The sequence below is a fragment of the Heterocephalus glaber genome, unplaced genomic scaffold (genome assembly GCF_053883595.1).
Source record: "Heterocephalus glaber isolate CG9 unplaced genomic scaffold, H.glaber_assembly_v1.0 deba00001465, whole genome shotgun sequence".
NCBI lineage: Eukaryota > Metazoa > Chordata > Mammalia > Rodentia > Bathyergidae > Heterocephalus > Heterocephalus glaber.
Window position 1 is genome coordinate 19,661,928 of NW_028258312.1, and position 15,328 is coordinate 19,677,255.

General features: G+C 39.9%; 1 protein-coding gene across 9 annotated transcripts in view; it reads left to right on the top strand.

The window, feature by feature from the left end:
• The window catches only part of Kiaa0825 (KIAA0825 ortholog), a 382,237-nt gene that overhangs the window by 128,240 nt on the left and 238,669 nt on the right, over window positions 1-15,328 (top strand). For all 9 annotated transcript variants that reach the window (XM_087180707.1, XM_087180706.1, XM_013071110.3 and 6 more), the window contains one exon: window positions 3,862-4,001. In XM_087180707.1, coding sequence (XP_087036833.1) covers window positions 3,862-4,001 — 140 coding nt within the window. The remainder of the gene's footprint in view (window positions 1-3,861; window positions 4,002-15,328) is intronic.

Sequence of the window (15,328 nt, forward strand, 5' to 3'; positions counted from 1 at the left end):
CCACCATGGAAACCAGGACCTCCATTCTTCCAGAGTCTGTAGAGTGATGGGGATAACAAACAAATTCCTCAAGTGGACCATCAGGAGCTTTTGTGACAGGGCCCCTCCTGCTATCATCCCTCGGTTCCCAGACCCACGTAGTTTATCTTTTGGGACCAAAAATTTGATTGTTGGCTCAAAATAAATATCAAATTTTGAAGGTCATTACTCTAACACCAGTTGACATTATCCCCAGTGTTGCACTCAGCCAGTAGCTTCTGTGGGATACACATGTGGTAGGATGATGAGTCCCATGGTCATAGGACCTGAGAGCAGCAGCACTGTTCAGTTTATAGACTGAACTTCCTGCAGGGCCTTCTCTTGCCCTAAGCCTTTACAACTGAGTCAGAAGTCTGGACACCGTGCACTGAGATAGCCACGACTTTTTAAACTTGCTATTACAATATAAATACCCAAAACCTGCAGAAATTCTAAATGAGCTACTTAATGAATTTTGGTAAATACACTTGCATATAGCTTTTTCATAATGATTCTATAAAAATAGCTTATTGGTTTCACAAGCAAATAATGGTTGAGCTGCGTTACTTCTTGGATTTCAAAATTCTGTAAGCTAATCCATGGCTTGGAAATATTGCACTTATTAGAATATAATCGTAATATAGTCCAGCCATAAATTCATTTTTCCTTCTGATTCAAAATGTCTGAGTTCTGTTGGACTTCAAATTTTTGTTCTCTGTATCATAGTGGAATTCAACATGTACATATTTGATACCTATATACATCTATATAAAATTTCCCTTTCTGTCATTTTTTGAGGCTGATCTCACATTCACAGCTCCACCAGCTCAAAGGATGAGGGAACATATGTTTCTCCATATGCCTGACACAGGCTCCTCAATGCATTTATTACTAAGAGCTCAGTGATTGAGGAATGTTTGTACTATTTTATTTTTCCTCAAGTGAGTCATTCTACTGTACATTTTTAAATTGTGATAAGTTGAAAGATCCAAGAATTGAGGTACATTTCAACAAACAGCTTCCCATCTGGTAAATGAGAGATTTTATTTATAACCAGGTATTCAGATACAGTGGAATGAAATGACATTCAAATTATTTTGTTTTATTTATGACTAAAGGGATGAGCAAAAAACACTCACTGCCTCCAATCCATTCTCCATATTGCAACCAGATCAGGAAACTCCTTCTTAAACTCCTCACCTTGGGACCACAAAACCCTCCATAGTCTGAGTTCCAACTCCTTCTTCTGACTTTTTCTCATAGATCTCTCCCTATGCATTCCGGTCAAACTATATCTTTTAATTGTATCCTTACATCAGCACTCAACTTAAGCATAATATGTAGATAGGGAATGCTCAAATGCCAAGTCAGTTTTAATAAACTGAACACCAACCAACTGCTTTTCATCTGCTACACACTATGGGAACCTCTGGAAGTCAGAACTTGAGATTTAGGATGGAAGCAAGGATGATCCTTCCAGCATTTGGTACTGTATTTGAAACTCCTTCAAAAACAAGCAGTCTGGGAAAGTAATTACCCTGGGATGCTCAGAAATAGTGGATTGATTCTCCCAGGTTAAGCATTAAATTAGTCCTCTCTTCTCTCTTCACTGCCCACCCAGGGCAGTAGTTTCCCTGCCTGACATTGCCCACAAAGCGCTCAAGAAGTCATCCTGATTATTCTGTTCTTAGATCTTCATGTGGGAAGCCTGAGTTGGCCCAAGGTTCAAGCACAGGCTGAGGATTTTGTGCATCACAAGGTTGTGAAATGTTTTTAATGCCAAGCCAAGAGGGAGATGCTTCTTCATTTTATATCTTTGAATCTTCTCATTTAAAAAAATTAGCCTTTTGGCAAAGTGTATTTTTTTAAAAGAGTTTGCCTACCCGTTTATGAATAGGCAAGTCAATCAGCTAACATTCACACAGACTTTAAATATGCTCAGTTCAGTGATAGGAGCTTTAGGGGAAGTCCTCAGGAGACATGAATCTGGGTGGAGAGATAAAGCTTTCATAAAGTTTTAAAGAGCTGAAATATGTGTGCTTGGCATGGGTGCTTTAATTCAGAGTAAGAAAGACCACTGTCTCTCAGGGAAAGTGAAATTTTAGCTTCCATCTAATGGTTGGGTAGGATTAAGGTAAAGGGTTCATTGGATAAATGGTGTGTAGTTAGCTCAGGCTGCTGTAACAAATATACTATAGGCTAATAGTTTGAACAAAAGACATTAATTTCTTACAATTCTGGAAACCTGGCAGTCCAACATGATGGTACCAGCATGTTCTTTTTCTGGTGAGGACCTTCTTCCAGTTTGCCAACAGGCAACTTCCTGTATCTTCAGGGTAGAAAAAGGGCAAGCTAGCTCTCTGGTCTCTTCTTGTAAGGTCACTAATCCCATTCATGGGGCTTCATCCTTGTCACACAGTTACCTCCCAAGCCCATCTCCAGATACCATCACAGATTAGAGTTTTAACATGAATTTGGAGGCAACAACTTTAGTCCATTGCAGGTAGACTCCAGGGCTGACTTGGGTACAAAGGCACAGAAACAGAGAAGATGGTGCTAACTTGTTCTGCTATGCTGTTTTCCAGAAAGTACTGCCCACTCACACCTTTGTGTCCTAAACCTTAGCATGCAGAGGGCCTATTAAAACACATTTCTGGAACCCATTTCCATAATTTCTGATGGGATGAGGCTTGAGGATCTGGATTTTTAACAAGTTCTTGGGTGATGCTGATGCTCCTGGTCTGGTTTAAGCTCTGAAATTCAGAGGTCTAGGCCCATTGGCAATTGGATGGCACCTTACTTTGTCAATCACGTCCTCTAAAGATAATGCTGCAGATGGGCACTTTCAGTGATAGTCTCTGCCCTCATTTAGACATCCAGTGGTCCTGTTCACATTCTGCATTGCTCAGTCCCATCTTTCCTTCCCAGGGCAACCCTAGCTCCACAACCCACTCGGCTGTGACCATCACCGGAGTGTTTGACCATTTATTTCCTGCCATTGTTGTTGTTGCCAATTGCTTTCCCATCTTGTAACCTTTAGACAATCTAAACTTTAATATGTTAAAAGGAAAAATAGATAATTTTATCAGTTTGCAATTCCTACTTTGCTTTCTGATTTCCTGCTAATTCATTGGTAAATGAGTGGTGATATAGAGGTATCTGATCTCAATTTTCTGTTCAACACTGATGATAATTTTGTAAGAAGCTTATTTATCTTGAAATTTTTTTTTCTTGATGAGATGATTACCCAGGTAGGCAGCAGTATGACTGTTGGTAGTGGTTCTGATAATTACATGGTGAGTTAAGGCATTACCTATTAAATAATTAGATTAGAGTTGACTCTTTGCAGAAGTTTTGAATTCTTACTTTCATCACTAATCATTATATGTGGAAAAGTATTAAGTAGACAAAACCCACTGGAACTTCTTTACATGAAACTGGAACTTCTTTACATGAATAGCAAAGGGATTTAATGGCACATAGTAGGCACCCATTATGCATTTGGTGAATGAACAAATGAATGCATTTGAAATAAATTCATAAATGATTTTTCTTTTCTCTATGAAACTAAAATAGACATAGTTCTGTGAAATATAGGCACGGTTATTTTGTATCAGTTTTAAATTTGGCAGGCTACCAAATGTTAATTTGCTTTTAGCTAGTTGAGATTAAATGTAATTCCTTCCCTGAGCAACCCTAAAGTAAGTAAGCATGAAAGCATTTTCAGAGTAATCTGGGAGGAATTGACATTTAACCGAGTTAGCATTACATCTGTACTTTAAGGCTATTAATTTCATAGATAAATTAACTTCATTACTCCATCTTTATCTTGCATTTTGAAAGGACTCCATCCGCTGGAGGACTGAAAGTCGAGGGTCAATTGAAACTGCTCTTATCCCAGCCAACTTGTAACTGGACTCTACTTCTGGAAACCCTGCTGCGTAATGATGGTCTTTTATCAACAATCTTGTTGAAGAGTTCAAGTGAGTATTTGTAGTTATGAGAATGTCCTCAGAAAACCTAGTCATTGCTCCAGTTCAATGAAATTTTTTTCTTACTCGAATATTGGCAGAAAGATGTAAACCAACTGCGTGTATCAATCTGTAGGGCTAGCAGCAGGCAAACTATTGAATTGCTTTACCAACCTACCTGAAATAATTTTTTTTCAGGGACTTCAAGTGAAGGAAAACAGTATTTTTGTATGACACTGGTCTATCACAACCACCATTATACAGAAATGTATCAATATTCAAGTATGCAATGCCTAAGAAAATCAGAAGAATGGCAGTTACATTTCCAAGACACAAGCCTGAATTAGACAGTAAAGAGGTAGAAAAGGACTGCATTACACAACACTGGAAATAATGGTGTCTCTTAAAGAGTGCTTATGCGACTTATAAATGAGGAAGCTGTGGCTTACAGCTCCATTGAGGCATGGAGAAGTTATGCATGAAAATTGAGGATAATAGACCACATAATTAGACTTTCTTTCTTTCCCCATAAATGCTATTTTAGAAAATAGTAAGAAATGTTCTGCCAGTGTATTACACTCATTGCTGTCCTCCTTCACCTATGAAGACTCTCCTAACCATTTCCCTACACCTTTATGGATTTCTCCTCTTCTATAACACACACGAAGCCAGATTAGTCTTATCAATCCGTAGCTTCACTTTGGTTTTCCTGAATCAAAATCATTCCCTCTAGGTCCACATCATTTGGTGGAGCAAATCCAGGAACTTTATTTAGCTATTCAGATGTGATCCCAGACTGCTTTCCTAACTTTTGCCCCAGAACCCTCTGCACACCCCACCACCCTCCACCCATTTCCAGCCACTGGGGCCTAAGCCCCATGCGCATGTTCTCCTAACCTCTTTACTCTTCAGTTTTTTCTACTGTAAAGGCCTTACCAGGACAACTTGGCCTCCACCAGTATGCGAGGGCCACTCAGCATTCCAGATCTCCAATGCTCTATTCACCTTGTTTTCTTCCTCCCCTGAACTTTCTGGATCCTGTACCTTCTTTGCCCTTAGTAAGCTCTGCCTTTTTCTTTTTGTCGTTATATTTGAATATAAAAAAGATCTATGTATTCAGGCCCTCCCAGCCTGCTGATACACAAAATGGGGTTCATGGCATTCCTCTGTCCCAACTGGTCCAGTTATTTCTAGTAATCTTTGGTTTCTCACATCTGCTTAGGACCAGTTTCCCATATTCTTCTTCCTTCTACACCTTCATGTTTGTTCCCTAAGAGGCACTTAGAGTAGGCGTTTCTTGTGAGAATATTGTGTCTTCCCTATTGCTCTAAAAACCATGAAACCCTGTGCTGCCGAAGGTCATCCCACCTCCCCAGGTCTCCTTGTGCTTTATCAGAGGCTCCTCTGTCCCCAAACAGAACTCTTTGGACCTCAGATCTCACACAGTTCACCTGAAAGCAGTATCTTTAGCTTCAATTGTAGCTATATCCTCCTAATGGGAAACTAAAAGGAAAACTATTTCCTCCTCAAAGGAAACTATTTTCTCAAGTGAAAACATTTGGGATACTTACTAGGTACTAGGCAGTATGTTAGGCACTTTACATTCATGAGCTAATTTGATTTTTCATATACCTTATGAACTACATACAATGGTTTTCTTCATGTTGAAAAGAAAGACACTGGAGTTTAAAATAAATACAGTTGGCCCTCTGAATCTGCAGATTGCACATCCATGGATTCAACCTACCACAGATGGAAAATGCTGTATTTGGGAAAAAATTGCATCTGTATTCAACATGTACAGATGTCCTCTGTTGCCATTATTCTTTAAGCAAGAAGTACAGCAACTGTTTGCATAGCATTTACATTGTTACTGTGTATTATAAGTAATCTAGAGATGATTTAATGTATATTGGAAGATGTGTTCAGGCTATATGCAAAAGCTACACCATTTTATATAAGGGACATAAGCAACCATAGATTTTACCTTCTGAGCTTTCAGGCAAGATGGCTGCATGATATAGATAGTATCTGACATGACTGAGAGAATTACTCTGATATAATCATGAGAACTCACAGTCATATTCCCATAAGGGAAATTGACTACTATTGATAGAGTTATGTAGAGCAGCCTGGAAAATCAATTGAGCTCAAATCTTTTGACTATACTGGTATCATTAAATACAGGAAGAACAATTATTCTCATAAATATTAAACTATGTTTTCTTACAAATGAATCCCACATTTACTTATCAAAAATATGATGCTCACCTCTTGGTATGTGTAACATGATGCTTCTTGGAAGAGACTTACAGTCATCAAAGGTGCCATAGGGTAAAGATTCAGTTGTGGCTCTTAAGGAATACAGCAGTGTATTTAGCTAACCTCCTGAAACAACCATCATTTGTTACAAAGGCTATCAGGTTCTGTGGTTGCTCTGGTATTTTTCTGTATTGAATTTTCCTAGCTACTTAAAATACCGTGATGATGAAGTGACAGAATTTGCTAATCAATTGATTGACCAATGATTAAGCTCTAGTAGAATTCTTGTCACTTTAAGTTAAAAACAATATACTCAGGGAATCTTATTAACTATATTGAGATGTAAATTACTGTGTACATAAAAATAAATTTATAATCTGTTGCAGAAATTTTATTTTCATTTCATTGAAAAGCCTCACGGTATTTCAGAATATCATTTAGCAATTTAAAATTTTAATCATATTTTTAGGAAAGCAAAATTACAGTAAAACATTCTGAATTACAAATTTTAAGCAACATAATTATTAGCTTTTTATGAGGGAGTTTTTAAAATAAGGAATGCATTTTTATATAACATAAAATTTAACTTTCTGCTGAATTGGCTGAGGAATAGGAGTACAGAGATAGTAAATATATATTTTGTTATAAGTATTTTTAAAGAGTTCAATGAGCAATTATTTAATTGTTAGGTATAGACCTTTTCTTGTAAATAACCATATAATATAAAGTTTTAAATGATTTCATAAATGAGAGTGATGTCTTTAGCTTTGGTTTTCATCTGTGAAAATGAGTTATCAGAATTCCTATTTGTTTTATTGGCTTTTTTCTTTTCTTGGTACCGGGGATCAAACTCAGAACCTTGCACTTTCGAGGCAGGCTGTGGAACCACTGAGCTAAATCCCCAGCAGAATTCCTATTTGTTTTAAAAGAATCAATAGAACACATAAGGAAATGGCTATCCTTCCTGAGGATCAGAAAAATAGCAAAATTAAATTAACAAATGGTACAATTTTAATTTATATTATATACATTATAGGCTGCAAGCTTCTAAGATGAATCAAGCTTTTCCCATGGATATCAATTTCCTTTTCTAGTAAAATATGTAGCATTTTGAGAAAATGGGTACACTATTAAAACTGATTTTAGTGGTTTTAATGGTGGATGGCTTCAACACTCTTTAGGTTCAATTCAGTTGACCTGTGAAGATAAAGTTTATTGGTTTTAACTCAGGCTATCTTGAGTCCAAAAGGAAGACAACTCATAACTACAGATGTTTGTAGAAGACTTTTAAATGTAAGGCATTAGTTTGGATTCTGATTTTAAAGATTCAGGGCCAACATTTTATTAATTACCTTACTGAGTCCCCATACCCTTCTGGGTTTCTTACAGGTGGTGTCAAAGGAATAAATATTTGGCAATTTCCCAATTGCCAGCAGGTGACCTTTCCTGTTAGTGATATTTGAAATAAGTGTGACGAACATGCTTTCCTTTGCCTGTTGCCCTGAGAATGACTCCCAGTGAAACACCTTGGCTTCTGGTGATATTCAGCTATAAGATAATAACAGCAAACCAGGAGATACATAATATTTAACTTGTTCCAGGCATTGTTTTTGAGTGCTTTCAATGTGTTCACTCAGTAAATCCCTGTAACAGATTTGTATAATTAGTACAGTTATCATCTTCACTCTACGGATGAGGAAACTGAGACATGGAGAAATCAAGTCACATGCCTAGTCGGTTGCAAAGCAGCATTGGAACCAGGCAGCTGCTTCCACATGCTTCCACCCTTGCCCCGCGTGGCCCCCACCAGAGCCACAGAATGCTCACCACAAAGCCTTAATGCACAATGCAGGGAGCAATACAGAACCCTACAGCCGATACTTTTGGCAGAGCCTTTTGTGCTTTTGAGCCTTGTTAAAAAGTGCCTAACTATAACCAAGAAATAGATGTAGAGAAAATTCTAACTAAAGGTCTACTACCACTACCAAGTTACAGTTAATTTAAAATGAATAAATTGATTTGATTTCTCTTATCTTGTGGTCATATTTTCCTGATCTTTTAGGTAATATGAGGCATATTATGTCAGAATGGGGTTCTGTGGGTATGTGTGTATTTCAAAGTGCCATTTCTGACTGTTTTAGAAGAGATGACCTACAGTGGAAATATCCTCCTCCTTAGTAATCTTAGCTCCCCTAATGCTGGTAACATACACTGCATTTGTAGTAATGACATCTGCACTACAGGACTCTGATTTGTTTGGTCTTTTCCTTCACTAGACTTAAACTCTATTCTAATTAGATACAGTAGCCCCATCACTTGTGTGGTTTGGGTCTAGTCCTTTTCAGTCAAGGATCCTGTCTAGGAATGATGCTGGATTAGCCTGGAGACATCCACGGGCTCCATAGAATTATTACAGTCCCAGCAACAGCTGTCATCGGGGCCTTAGAGTCTCCATGGGTTGGGGTAGTGGTGGAGTATGACTGTGTCCAGCAAGGCTTCTTGTAAATTGCAGACACATGTCACCCGGGGATCTTGTTAAAACTGCAGATTCTGTTTCAGGATGGGTTGGGGCTTGAGATTCTGCATTTCCAATAGGTGCCCTGCTGCTTCGAGTTTTTGGACCACTTTCTTGAGTAGCAAGGATATTGAGCAAAGTGTGGCTATAGAAAGCAAGAGAATTTGAGTATGTAACAGTTTGTCCTTGTATAGGCTTAGAAGGAGATATGATTTATTGAAGAATATTTATAAACTATTTCATCGGGAAGTTCACAGCAATCAGCAAGAATGATCGTATTCAAATACAGATCTGATTGTGTCACTTCCTGCTAAAACTTCAAGTGGCTGCCCACTGCTTATAGATAAGGACCCCAATCCTTAGACAACAGTAATACTCCATGTCTTAAGTCACTTTCCTTATTGCTGGAAAAAAATCCCTCACTCACACCACTTAAAGGAGGGGAAGTATATTAATAATTGAAAATTGATTAAATAGATGACAGGTCCTTATACTTATTATTAGCCTTTTATATAACAAAGTGAAATTTTACTAAACTGATTTTCAATTCAGATTTCAATTTTATTCTTGTTACTTTTCAGAGTGAACTAGGTTGTGACATTCAAATTTAATGTTTCCTTGAAATTATTGTTATGTGATGCTCCATCAGTTTTTTTGAGTGTTAATATATCGGCCTGGTGTTTTAGGTTTTGAGTCTTTGTTTTATGTTTGTGGGTGCTATGTTTTCCATTCTTGCACTTTCTCTCTATAGAAATCTAGTCTTTCATTCCCTCCCTTCTGATGGAGATTGCTGCTAGGGTCTGGTTTATTCAATATCCCTGAGCTCATGGCACACTCTACCAACAACACTGCTGCCAAACCCCTCAGTGAGTCAGCAAGAGATTGGCATTAACAACATTCTTGTAGAAAGTAAAAATGTAGAAGCCTTGGAGAGCAAAGTAGTAGTGTGCCATGCAGGCATAAATCTCTGTGAGCAATGAACACCGTCTCTTGGTGAGTTGGTCCTTGAGTCCCTTGCCTTACATTATCCTTTTGAAGCACTAAGTTCAAGTTTTAAAATAGTATATGCAGTGAAAGGGTCCCTTCACTGTCATCGAAAAGATGATGTTTTCACATCTTATATGCTTTTATAATGTATAAAACATTGACAAGGAGAAAGTAGATGAAATTGAAAGTAGCAGCTTTACTATGGCTTTCTTACTGATAAAAACTGGACCAGGGAATATGACCCCAAATGTGTGCCTTGCCAGAACTGAAATGATCCTCACCCCTCTAATCTCCCCCAGAGGCCCACTTCCCACTCCCTAAACCACCAACAGAGCTGAAAACCCCAGGACTTTGTTACCTCAGCAAAGTGAGGGCAGGCCAGAATGCAAACACCTACAGTCAAGCAGACCCCAAATGAAGAAAGACAACTGGCTGATCCAGTGGTGCCCAGTTCCTCTCCCCAAACTCACCACTCAAGGGACAAATCACTCCTCCTTCCTTAGTCAGAGAGAGTGAGGAGTGAGGAGAGGCCAGCAGCATGACTCATGTTACTAAGGAGGACAACAAGAGGGGCCAGGCCTGGGTTAGGGGTTAGAATAATAGGGAAATTGCCTTTTAGGGTAAAATTGATTGAAGGAGCCAAAGCGAATGATATGTATTTGTATGAACAATGCATGCTTGAGGATGAGCTAAAGTTCATAGATTCTTACCTTGTACCCTACTAAAGACCTCAAAAAAATGCTTCCAGAGGGTTTTCTATTAGAAAGACCAATGTCTGGTCTAGAAGGCAGAGGGAAAGAAGAAGGAAAAGGGCTGGAATTATATTTGGAGCAGGAGGAAAGATACTGTATTCCTCAAACATTGCAAGGTTCACAGCTGAGTCATCTGTAATAGACGACACATTGTCAAAAGAAAAGGATACAACTTTATATAAATGTAAATTTCACATTATGAAGGAGCCTTCAGAAATGAGGACCTCCCCCCACAATAAGGAAACCTGTGTGTTTTATGCCTAGGTTTGATGAAGAGTGGAGAGTTGCGTAGAAGCATGATTGACAAAGGGGTGTGACCTAATAGCCACAACCTAGTGGGAATCTAGCAAGGCCTGTATGCCTCACTGGGTTTTTTTCTGTGCCTTCAGGGATAGAACTTTTCTCCTGGCACAGGGAGGCATCAGGAGTGAGGCATTTATACCCAACTTTAAAAGTCCCAGAATTCCTTATGGTCTCCTTCAGGGGAAAAGCCCAGGAGAGGGTCAGAGAGACCTTGCTGCCTCTCTTGTTTTCTTAGATGCCAAAATGCCATATTTTGGTGTCTGCTGAACCTCATCAGGACTAACTTATGAAGCAGGTCAAAATAATAAACTAGAGCTGAGTCTTCTGAAAAAGAAGAAGGGACTATCAGAATGAAAGACAGCCCCAGAATATCCCAGTAGCAAGAGAAAATTAAAAGCTAAGGCAGAACACTGTGGATGAGCCTTTGGCAAAGGTTCTTGTTCTCACCAGGTTTTTGGAGTATAGAATTTAGAAATATCTCGAATCTGCTGAAGTCACTCTCCAGCCAGCTCTTACTAGATGATAAATGAGGTTCCGAGTAGAAAGTAATTTGAATATTGGAGGTAAGAAGAAACAATAAGCCTGGATCAGTAAAGTGCATAGTTATGGAGGATATTAGAAGGTAACCAGAGTCATTTAGGTTTAATGTAGATTATGGGGAGAGTTTTGATTAAATCAAAAGATGAAGAAAACCTAAACCATATTAATAGTGTTAGAAACAGAGGAGAAAGCACACTATAGGAAGAAAAGAGCAAGGTTGGAGACACAGGGTGCTCATTTGGAACCTTCTTCATAGAAGGGGTCTTTGAGGTTGTAGGACAAGAATTGCTGAGCCGGGGTAAAGCCATGAGGCAAGAAGCAGGCAATGATGCAGTGGTTCCAGGACAGCTACCAGATGCCAAATGTCCCCACCCCATTTCAGTAAATACACTTTTTCCCAGTATGGTCCTGAGCCTTCGCGTTCACATTGTCTATGCCACTTTTGTGCTACAAGAGCAGAGTTCAGTCACTGAGACAGGGACCAAATGCTTCCCCAGATCTGGTCCTTTGCAGGCCAAGTTCTCGGTAATAGAGAGGAAGAGCTTACCAGAAAAGATATGCTATTAATGCACCCTGAAACCAAGTGAGTGTGGCCAGGTAGAAGTCAAGAGAAAAAAGAACTTCAGAAGAGTCAGTGAAAAGGCATTCAGTGACTATGTGGAGGATGAGAGTTGGGACAACAGAAAACTTTCAATGGTATGATCAGAATGGAACTCTAGATCATTCAAAACATTACCAAAAAAGGCCGGGGATTTAGCTCAGTGGTTTCGCCCCCTGCTGTGCAAGCGCAAGGACCCAAGTTCATCCCCTGAACCAAAAAAAAAACACACAAAACATTACCAAAAAATATGTAAGAGATCTATTTCATTCTCCCTTCCTTCTTTTTTCCTGCTTTAGTTTTATAACATTAATCAGGTAGCACTATTCTGGGTTCTGTTAGAAGATATTTAAAGACAATTGATATGCATAAACATGTACATCATAATCCGGGCATAGTGGTACTCGCCTGTATCCTAGCACTCTGGGAGGCTGAGTTAGGAGGATCGCAAGTTTGAGCCCAGCTTGGCCAATTTAACAACTTACTGAGGCTCTGTCTCAAAGATAAATAAATAAACAAATAAATAGGAACCTTGTTGGTCATCTAGTAAGACCTGGCTGGAGAGTGACCTCAGCAGATTCTAGATGTTTCTAAGTGTTGGGATCTGACTTCCCCCGTGCTTCACCCAGACGTGGCTTCTCAGTGTGTTCAGCAAGAAGGCAGGTGCTCTTCCTTGCCAGCTAGGTGTTTGTCTCCCCAGCCTCCCCACCTCTTCTTTCTGAGCCATCCAAATTCTTTTTTTTTTTAAGAGTAGGAAAAATTTATTGGGAGAAAGAAAGCTTCTGCCTAAGAGAGACAGAAGGGGGACCGGAAAGTGGGTTGCCCATGGAAAGGGTTGCCGAAGAAGGGGGCAATATAAGCTTCCAGCTCAGCCCATGCAGTTGCTGGTCTCCATTCTGTGAGTCAGCCCGGCAGGCTGCAGACTGCAGCCCCAATAAAGCTTATATAGGGATCTTGCAGATGAGAGAGCACTAGTCCATTGGTGGGGGTGGGTGATTGGAGCTGGGGTATGTAGCAACAGGTTTGGGGAGGGTGGAGTCACCACTTTAGGGAAGCCCCTATCTTACTGGAACATCTGACCATGAAACCGGTGGGGCAGAAAGACCTTAACGAGGCAGAGAGTCACTAACAAAGGGAGGTCAAGCCTTAGTTATGTGGAAGTTCCCTGTTCCCTGTGGCCAGAGTGGGGCAAGGGGAAAGGAGAGGAGGGAGCTTGCTCTGTGGAGGCTCTGAAATACCTAACACCCACTCACCCCACTTCTCAAAAGTGTTTTATACAACAAAGCCATGTGGTGAGGTGGGTACAAAGTGGGACAAAACTATAGGACCCAATGGAAATTTACAAGGTGGGCGTGAGGTGGAGCAAAACCATGAACAACCAATAAGATTACAAGTACAGTCACCCAGGTAATATTGATTAAATGCGGGTCAAATGGGGAAGCAAGTCAGGTAGCAAGTGTACAAGGGTTTTCAGTAAGGGTGGGTCAGGGATATCTCCTGCAGAGGCTGGGTGAAGACCTTGGCCCCCACCCAGGTGATTGACACCTGTTTAGAATATCAGTCACTGCTATTCATCCTGATGGGTGTGGTAGTTTCTCTCCCATTACAATGCTGGCCTTCAGTGAATGTGTCTTCACTGCCCTCCATGTTGGCTCCTTGTGGGCTGGCCCTGTCTAACTGCCTACAAGATATCTAATTAATTTAACTATCTGCAATATCCTCCCTCTGAAGAAGTATCCTAACTGCTGTGAGGGGGGACAGGGCAAAGACCAGTCTGGCTACTTCCTGCCAGGACACATATGACTCCCCTGGGAATCACATGGTAGTGGCAGTGTTCTGATTTTTTGGCCTATAGGAATGGCTGCTTTATGTAGTTCAAGCAAATAACTATTCAATAGATACAGCTTCTTTTCTTTCTTAAGTCTAGGAAGGCAACTGATTTTAGTCTACTTGTGCTTTACAAGTAGCAGAAATCCCTGAGGCAAATAAACAGAAATAGACTCTTCTTTTAGTCTAAGGCAAAGGAAAGGCAAATAAACAGAAATAGACTCTTTTAGTGTAAGGCAAAGGGACAAAAAATAGAAAATAAAACTGCATTGAAGTATCTAGGCATGTTTATAGAGTAGCAGAAGTTATAATATTTATCATTTTATTAAGCTATTCTCCCTCTCCACCCCTTTCCCAATGTGCATTCTCACTGAGTGATTCTCTGTGCCTCAGATTATTCATGCTGTCAGTTGTCTTGGTTCATCTCCCTCCTGTCTCACCGCAGTGTCTTCAACAACACTTCCAGCAGCTGCCTGTCTTCTTAGCATTATACCAACTCTGTCTTCCTGCAAAGTTCTCTCATCCCAACCTTGTCATGCTGATAAACCACTTCTCAAAGACTTCGCTGAGACATGATCTTTTCTGTGTTCCCGGAAAAAATGTCTAACATCATTCTCTGTATTTCCACAGTGCCTTATATTTAAAACACTCAGATTACATGATAGATTAATTTATCATCCAGACTAAGGTGATTAGGGTGAAGTGTCAACTTGACTGACTTTGAGATCCAACTGAGGATTGGTGGAGCACGGTTTGGGGTATGTCTGAGTGGGTCACCGAGGTGTGACCTTGGGTACTCTATGTGGTTCTTGGCTCCTTCCTCTTGGGTGCTGTTCCCTTGCTCTACTTCTTGGCCACGAAGAGCTAAGCAAGCTAAGCATCTTTTCTGCCACAACCTTTCTCATGATGTCCCTGCCTTGGAGCCAGCTGACCATGGACTGAATCCCCTAAAACCATGAGCTAAATTAAAGCCCTTCTCATTTAAATTAGAGGTTTTGTACATTATGTCCAGCGACAGGAAAACTAATACATACACTTTTAAGAGTGAAAAAGGACTTATGCCAGGACAACAGACAAAATTCAGGACTCCCCGAGGGAAAGCAGATGTATGGTCACTCAATTTATCCTTATATTGCTGTCATGATTGTTTACTTACCTGTCATCACCTCCCCCAGCAAACATATACTCACAGTGAGTGAGTCCCAGGAAGGTGAAGGCTGTAGTATCTAGTATAATGTGTGACACATAGTAAGCAGTCAATCGATCACTTAATAGGTTAAATCATGGGAATTTCACTGGAGTGGAATGTCTCAGGCTGGCATTCTAGACATTGCATAGGGGAGAGAGAAAGGGGGCAGGGGACAGCAAATAAACACTTGTAGGTGGTATAGATGTTTGGGGATTGGAACATAATTTCAAAAAGGTAGTGGAATTTATCATTAGGCTAAGGAATTTTTAATAAAGCGAAGTAATGGACAGGCTTAAGCATAAGGATGACATGAAGGATAACTGATCATTGTATGTAATTTGAATTGGAGAAGGTAGAGAGAATTGC